This window comes from Hevea brasiliensis, unplaced genomic scaffold (assembly GCF_030052815.1).
Source record: "Hevea brasiliensis isolate MT/VB/25A 57/8 unplaced genomic scaffold, ASM3005281v1 Scaf53, whole genome shotgun sequence".
NCBI lineage: Eukaryota > Viridiplantae > Streptophyta > Magnoliopsida > Malpighiales > Euphorbiaceae > Hevea > Hevea brasiliensis.
Window position 1 is genome coordinate 188,753 of NW_026615062.1, and position 8,802 is coordinate 197,554.

Sequence of the window (8,802 nt, forward strand, 5' to 3'; positions counted from 1 at the left end):
AAATTGCACATATCTTTCCGGAGGTAATCCGGCAATTCATCAGAAACACGTCGAAAGTCATATCTGTAGGGATGTCCTTCAATCTTTGGACTCCCTACTTGGGTGTCTACCACATGTGCCAAGTAGGCTTCACACCCTTTCGATCATTTTTCCGCTAGTGCAAATTAAATGATGTTTGATGGCAATAATCGCCTCTCCTTGTATCACCACATCATCATCGAGTAAGGCCAAAAGTGATCTTTCTTGACCTCTGTCAATCATGGCATGATGCCTAGATAACCATTCACTGCCCATGATGTTATCATAATCTCTGAAGGGCATTTCAATGAGATCAGACAGTAAAGTGTGCCCTTGGATAACCATAGGACAATCTCTATACATTCTTTTAACCCTGACCTCCTCTCCTAGCGTGCTTGTTACTAGCACCTCAAAGTCCATTTTTGTACATGGAACAGAATGCAATCAATGATGCTAGCACTCACATAAGAATGGCTAGAACCCGGATCAAATAGCACAAAAACATGCTGGTTAAAAGGTGAGAAGGTACACGCAACAACATCAGATGTCTCTGCCTCTTCTCTCTGTCTCATGGAATAGACTCGATCGAGACCTCTTGTTCTCGACTGCTTTTCGTGCCTTGGGCCTTTGGGTTACCTCTACCCCGCCTCTACCTCTGCTAGGTGGTTGTGAGCTTACGTGACAGGGCTCGAATCGACCCTTCGCAGAGTAGGAGGTGGTCCAACTCTGCGACTCATGGTGCGATCCTTGGCAAAGTGTCCTGCCTCCACAGCTATAACAGGCTCCAATAGCCTTGTAACAGATTCCACCATGATTCTTTCCACAAGTTTCACATTGGCGGGGCGGGTAGGAACTTCTGGTACTCTGCTGGCCAGATAGGGGAGGTCTCTGTCCTGAATATCTTCCCCTACCAGATTTCTTGCCACCTTTGCCATGTCCCCCATAGTTCTTCCTCTTTCCAGTATGACCACTGGAACTCTGATCTACTGATTTTCCCTCTTTCTCTGCCTTCTCCGACCTCTTCTTCTCAGAGCGCCTCAAACTCAACTCTTTCCAATTCTAGGGCTTGAGAAATAAGTTCAGAGAAGTTAGTGTGTTTGAAGCCGAGTACTTGTACTCTGATACTAGGCTTCAAGCCAGTTTCAAACCTCTTGCATCTCTCCCTACTGGTAGAGAGTAGACTCACTGCATAATGGCTAAGGCGGGAAAATTCTCTTTCATACTCAGCCACTGATCTGCCCCTCTGTTTCAAACTTAAGAATTCTTGTAGCTTCGGTCTACATAAGCATCGAGGATGTATTTCTGAATTCCCGAGGAAGTCATTCCAGTCAAGATCGCAGTTCTACTGCATCGTGGGAATGGTTTTCCACCACCATAAGCATCCCCTTGTAGTAAGGATCTCGAGTATTCAAGTCCGAGCTCCTCTGCACAATGAAGTTTCTTGAACACCCTATCCATCCTCTCTAACCACTGTTCACTTCTATAGGATCTATCAGTCCTTAAACTCTGAGCCCCATACTTCATCAATTTATCATCTTGTCGTAGGAGACCGTGGTTGTACCACTGTGTCCGAATTGGGACTTGAGTAGGTGCATTACCACCATTTGTTGGAATATTGCGACCATCTGCTGAGCGAATCGAGCAGAAAGCTGCGATGCTGCGGTGTCTTCTTGAACCACCGACATTTTGTACACTGGGCATCCCCTTGCACCTCGACCTCAATAGATGATCATCGAGCGATCACCCTCTTCCATATTCAATGCGAGGATTTTAGCTTTCTGAACAATAACACAAGGATATTTACTCGTTAGTGCATATTTATCTCAGAATGTCGTATGTATCAAACAATGATATTGAGCGGTTGTACTATGAAGAAAGGACATTCAAATAACAGTGAAAGCAGAATTTAAAACTTTGCTCGATACCACTAAAACATGTCACACCCTACCCTCTCAGAAGGCATAACATGATCCCGTAGTATACCCGATGAATTACCAACTCCGTCTCATCGATAACCCATTAAATACACTACAAGGGATTTTAAAAAAACTTTTCTTACTTCTTTTACGATGGTGAGCACTATTTACAGTGTTAAAGACTTTGGTGAATCAAGTGAAATAACTAACTCATTTGATTTATTTAGAATTTCAGAAATTTTTGGCAAAGTGCCCTCTGTATTTTGGATAAAGCAGTTCTTGAAAACTCTCAAAAGCACTTCTATAATTTTCCAAATCTCAACTTCAATACATTTCTCAACACAACAATTTATCAACTCAATTCCATAGAAATTTTTCAAAGTCTGAGATAAGAAAATATAATACAACTTTTACAATCCAAAACACTCATAATTAATTTACAACTTCAAGTACAATTTAATTTACAATGCTCAAAACCAAAAACAATATGTACATACAAAGGTCATACATTACAAGATACAAAAGCAAAAGCGGTATACTCAATATACCTGTAATCCCTCATTTGGATGTATATGCAGCCTAGTCTGCTGCTGTCTATCTCTCTACTGCGACAATAAAAGCTATCATTTGAGACAATGTCTCATGGTGCACAACATTAACCAAATCCAATTTAAATCACAATTCATAAGTCATGTAAATAGTGGATACTTAAAATCATAATTAAATTCATGACAATAATTGTCAACAAGAATTTAAACTCCATTTCTCAATATCACAATAATTTTCCATAAGTCGGATCAGTTTGAATTCAAAAGACAAGATATGTCAATGAGAGTTTAAATCCATTTCACAATCTCACAATACACATCAATAAATCACACAGCTTAATCATGATCCATAATTCAATTCATCCCAAAAGCCGATGGCTAATGAGGTATTCAATTCATCCCAAAAGTCGATGACTAATGAGGAATAACATGGCTAGCTAGCAAAAATATGAGTACTTATTCTATTCGTCCTCAACAGGCACACACCTCAACACTTCAGCCAGAGAGGGAATTCAATTCATCCCACTAGACAAGCTAGAGAGGAATACAATCAATATACATGATAGCTGTGGTTTCAAACCATTTCTAATGCTTTTTAATCAATAAGTATCCATCAATGTCATTCAAACCATTTTTCACAGTTTCAAACTATTCACAATATTTTTCAATTAATAAATATTCCTCAAACACATTTCCACAATTTAAAATAATGATATACAAATAATCAATATTTATTTACATTGAAAATAATTCAAAAGAAACAGTTGTTGTGCACAAACCTCTGATATTTGTCTCCTGGTCTTGACTCAGTATTTCTTTCCCTTTTGCTGAGTCCTTGTTAACTGAGAAACACAATTTGAAGTGTTTCAGTACCAAATTAAACTGTCTCTATCGATGGGGTTTGGTAAATAATGCACTGAACTCAATTATTCACTAAGTCACCTAATATACCGACCCTCATTGCGTTTTAGGTAAATTAGGTTTTAGTGTCGTTAATATGTCACACTCGATAGGGTTTTAGATTTGGTATGTTTTACCAAAGTCATTTCCTTGCTTAGTGCATTTTAATGCAAATTGCTAGATTCCGGAACACTGGTTTGACCTAACCGGACGATCTAGTTCCCTCGGTTTTCGGGTCTCGGTCGAAACTATAAACTTGTAGATCTAGGTCTTATTGCACGCGGTGCAAAATTTCAGGTCAATCCGAGTTAAGTAGACCAAGTTATGGTCATTACACTATTGCTGGTCAAGTGGTACCATTTTAGGTCAATTTTAGGTCAAATTGGTCAATTCTGGTTCGGCCAGTTTTTGGACCCGAACTTGTGCAAGTTGTTTGACTTACTTATGGTCATTTCTGGGCTTTGGTGTCCTCATAAGACGTGTAGGTATGGGTCTTAACTATTCTTGGTCAAAATTTCAGGTCAATTGGACCTGGTTTGAGTGAGTTATGGCCTAAACACTCACTGCTGCCCAATTGGTCATTTTTCAGGTCCTAATTGCACCTAATCCGAATTGGTCATTTTTTTAGGTCACCTTGCAAGCAGAATTTTGGCATGGTTTCTCAATGAAAGTTGGCACATTTTGTGCCTAGTTTCACCTCAAATTGGTCTCATACCAATTGAGGTTACACATTCAAGGTTATAGGCTAAAATATACACTGCCCTCAATATGCAATTCACACCCCAACTTCAAACACATTATTTACCTTGCAAGGTTTACTTCCATACCCTATCAAACTGTTTTGGCACATTACCAAAAACATTTTCTACATTACATAAGCATTATTTTGGGCAGATTCCAATCACAATAAACAAACCAAATAGCATTCACAATTACAATTTCTAATTACCATTACAAACACACCTAAACATTACAAACTTTACATACACTTTACAATGTAAATTGACATACATATCATCAATCCTTCTAGGTCAATATGCTGCCCACACTCCCTTCAATATACACCATTATTCAAGTGTCCACAAGCTGCCACAATTCATTCATCAACATCACATTGCCGTACCATATGCCAATTCCCATCAAAGTGCATCATTCACCATATATACATGCATTAAATCACTAGGTTACTAAATCACCATGATTAACATTATTTCTCATCAATTATATACACAAATACCTCATCAAAAACGTGACCCATGGCTGTCCAAAATGGCAACAACAATAACCCTTCAAACTCAAAATTTTCCTTCACCAAACCAATACCCATAACATGCATAAAAACTTTAACAAAGGATTTCTCAAAAATGCAAACTTACCTTTATTTGTAACTTGCTAAACCTTCACCAAACTTCTCAAAATTAGTATCAATATCTTCCTTGTGGTGTGTAGACCATTTTTCATGAAAGAACCTAAGAGAATGGAGTTGAAATGGAGAGAGGAAATGAAGCTCAAAGAAAAACGTCAATGGAGTTTCAAGGTTTCTTCAATTCGGCCATTTGAGAGAATTTTGAGGAAGATGGAATTTCAGATGGTGAGTGGACCATATCAGCCATATTTCAATGATAAATTAATCCTATAGTGGTCCACTAACTAAAATTAAAACATATTATAAGTTAACTTTCAATTAATCCACATTTAACCCATTATTTCCACTATTTATTTTAGGTACCATCAAATTCATTTTTCATTTCATTTTCTAAGTGTAATACTATTTATTTTTAATGGACATTTAGGTCAAAAGACAATTCGGGATGTCAAATGACCATAATGCCCTGTTCGTGGTTTTCCGATTTTTCTGAACACCGTATTTTGTCTGTTTTTCGATTTCTCACTTTTCTTTGTACTAATTATTTAATTTTTCTTTGATCTTTCTAATGATATTTATACTTCAATAAGGGTCTATTTATGTCCAAAAAATATTTTCCAGGGTTCCCCGCAGTCCAGGGTTGGTCAACGGTCCACGCCGTGACCTCCCGGTGCGGTCACCCATCGCTAGGTTTCCCGGCTCACTTACTCGGTTACATTACTTTACTATGATTTTTTCTTTGTTTTTCTTTTCTTGTATTTCATTATTTTATGTCTCCTCACTCATATTGAGGTACGGTTCTAGGCATCCTAGCTATCCGGACAACACTGGTCACCGGAGCAGTAGAACGCACTACCGAACTTAGGGGTGTTACATTTGGAACATTTATTTCTTGGGATATTTTCTCCTCCTCTTTTAGTATTTAACTTCTTTGATTTATTTCAATGCTTAATGTAACCTCTAACAAACTGTTAAGACTAGATACACGGGAGTATACTAGTTAGACACCCTATGTGCCTATCAGGTATACATCTATAAGGCATAAAGCTAATAAAACTATTAGGCATAGTTGCCAGCTGTCAGGTGTAAAGCCAGAAGAACAACCATATCAGACATACATTGTCTATCAATGATCATTCATGAAGTAGGCTCAAAAGCCATGGGCAGTACTGTATCTATGGTCCCTAATTGGTATGCCAATCGATCCAACCTATACACTGATGTTTAGGCGTACATGGGCAACTTTAACATCTTTCGTTAATCATTATTTCCTTACATGTATTATTCATTGTAGAAAACAGAGAATTTGGAAATTTTTCTTTTATATTTCTTCATACTAAAATAATTTACAAGCATTCTAATTTATATACAAAGGCTAGGACTAACTAGGAAACTAATAATAGCCAATAAATACAATGATTCCTAATTATATTCTAATTTACAACTAATTTACACTGATTAAGGGATTTACACTAATTGGGGGATTCTAACACTCTCCCTCAAGTTGGTTCATGTAAGTTGCACATGCCCAACTTGCAAACTAGGGTATGAAACCCCTTACAACTTAATCCCTTAGTGAACACATCAGCTAACTGGTCTTTCGACCCTACGTAAGAGATACTTAAGGAACCATTAACAACTTTTTCTTTTATGAAGTGTTTGTCAATCTCTATTTGCTTGGTCTGATCATGCTGAACTGGATTGTGAACTATACTGATGGTAGCTTTGTTATCACAGAACAGGGACAAACCACTAGTTTCCAGCAATTTTAATTCCTCTATCAACTTTTGTAACCACAATAGTTTATAAATACCTTGAGCCATTGCTCTAAACTCAGCCTTTGCACTGGATCTAGCTATCATATTTTGCTTCTTGCTTCTCCAAGTGACCAGATTACCACCAACAAAAGTACAGTAACCAGATATCGATCTCCTATCATCAAGAGATCCACCCTAATCTGCATCTGTAAAGGCCTTAATCTAAAGATGGCCATGATTTGAGAAAGAAGTACTTTCCCAGGTGTAGATTTTAAGTATCGCAAGATGCGGAAAATAGCCTCGAAATGAGGTTCATGAGGATCATGCATATACTGACTCACTAGACCCGCTGCATATACTATATCTGGTCTGGTATGCGAAAGGTAAATTAGTATGCTAACCAACCTCTGATATCTCCCAATATCCATGGATTCCCCAACTCCAGCTTACAATTTATGATTTGTCTTAATGGGAGATTCTGCTGGTTTACAACCTAGCATTCCTGTTTCCTCCAACAGATCTAGTATGTACTTCCTTTGAGAAATAAAGATTCCTTTATCTGATATGGCAACCTCTATTCCAAGAAAGTACTTTAGCCTTTCCAAATCTTTGATTTCAAACTCCTATGTTAGTTGTTCCTTTAGATGAATCATTTCTTCCCTATCATCACCAGTTACCACAATATCATCCACATAGACAATAAGCAAAGTGATCTTACGCCTATAGTGTTTTATAAACAAGGAATGATCAACATTGCTTTGGTAGTATCCAAAAGAAACCATAGCTTAACTAAACCTGTCAAACCATACCCTGGGTGACTATTTTAAACCATAGAGTGCTTTCTTCAATCTGCAAACTTTTCCTTTGGTCTTCCCACCCTGGAGGGATTTCCATATATACTTCTTCTTTCAAATCACCATGTAGAAAGACATTTTTTACATCAAACTGCTGCAAATCCCACTCAAGATTTACTGCACATGATAGTAAAATTCTGATGGTATTCATTTTAGCAACAAGACCAAACGTTTCCTGGTAATCTACCCCATACATCTGTGTGAAGCCTTTTGTTACTAGCCTAGCCTTATACCTTTTAATTGAACCATCTCCTCTATGTTTCACAGTGAACACTCACTTGCATCCAACTAGTTTTTTCCCCATTGGTAGAGTAAAAAGTTCCCATGTCTCATTCTTTGCTAGAGCTTTCATCTCCTCCACCATGGTTGCCTTCCCTTTTGGATCAAAACATGCTTTCTTCCAATCCTGTGGGATAGAAACAAACAATAGAAAGGCTCTATAGGATGGAGACAAAGAATCATGGGAAATGAAATTAGATATGGGATGTTTAGTACAAGTTCTAACACCTTTTTTTAGAGCAATAGGAATATCAAAATTATTATTAGAAGAAGGAAGAGTAGACTGAGAATTAAAATTAGACTCTTCAGGAACCAAAGGAGACTCATCACATACCTCAGGGTATTCAGGAATTGAATCCAGAGATTCCGATTGATCAGCAATCTCCTACTCGATGGCTATATCTGTCTTATTCTGCTGAGTATAGATTCTCAAATCTGGTCCATTTAATCTCCCTCGAGATTTAGGTGACTCCCCCTGAGTATGATTATTAGGTATAGGGTTTAGACCCAGATTTTCCCTTTGAAGTTGAAAGTTGGGAGAGCACAAAGAAGAAGGGAAAGACACCTCTTTTTCCTTCCTATACTCCCCCTGAAGAGGTGGATGGAAATAAGATTCAGATTCCCTAAAGGTAACATCCATGCTCACAAAATATTTTTGTGCAGGAGGGTGATAACACCTATACCCCTTCTGAGTACTGGAATAACCAACAAAGACACACTTGAGGGCTTGAGGTTCTAACTTCCCCCTATTAGGCTGATGAACAAAGCAAACACAACCAAAGACCTTTGGAGGAACAATATATGAATTTTTACCTTGCAAAACCTCTAAAGGACTCTTAAACTCTAAAGTCCAAAGTGGCATCCTGTTAATAAGATATGTAGCAAAAAGAATTGCATCCCCCCAGTAAGGTTTGGGAATATTCATTGTAAACATAAGAGACCTAGCAACCTCAAGTAAATGTCTATTTTTTCTCTCAGACACTCCATTTTGAGCACTAGTGTTAACATAACTAGTCTGATGCAAAATTTCATGTAACTTCAAATATTCCTGAAAAACTCTATTCATATACTCTGTGCCATTATCAGTTCTCAGTATTTTAACATGAGCATCAAATTGGGTGCTAATCATTTTGTGAAACTGCTGAAAATATGAAAAATACGTCA

At 37.7% G+C, this 8,802-nt stretch overlaps 1 protein-coding gene across 1 annotated transcript; it reads right to left on the reverse strand.

Annotated features, from left to right (window-relative positions):
• Window positions 1–6,606: 6,606 nt before the first annotated feature.
• Window positions 6,607–6,933, reverse strand: LOC131177522 (uncharacterized mitochondrial protein AtMg00240-like). Its single transcript, XM_058142538.1, has one exon. It carries the CDS (start codon window positions 6,931–6,933, stop codon window positions 6,607–6,609), a length of 327 nt encoding a protein of 108 aa, XP_057998521.1.
• Between the last annotated feature and the right edge of the window lie 1,869 nt (window positions 6,934–8,802).

Coding starts and splice junctions, on each gene's coding strand:
- LOC131177522 (XM_058142538.1), bottom strand. CDS start 6,933: ATGGATATTGGGAGATATCAGAGGTTGGTTAGCATACTAATTTACCTT.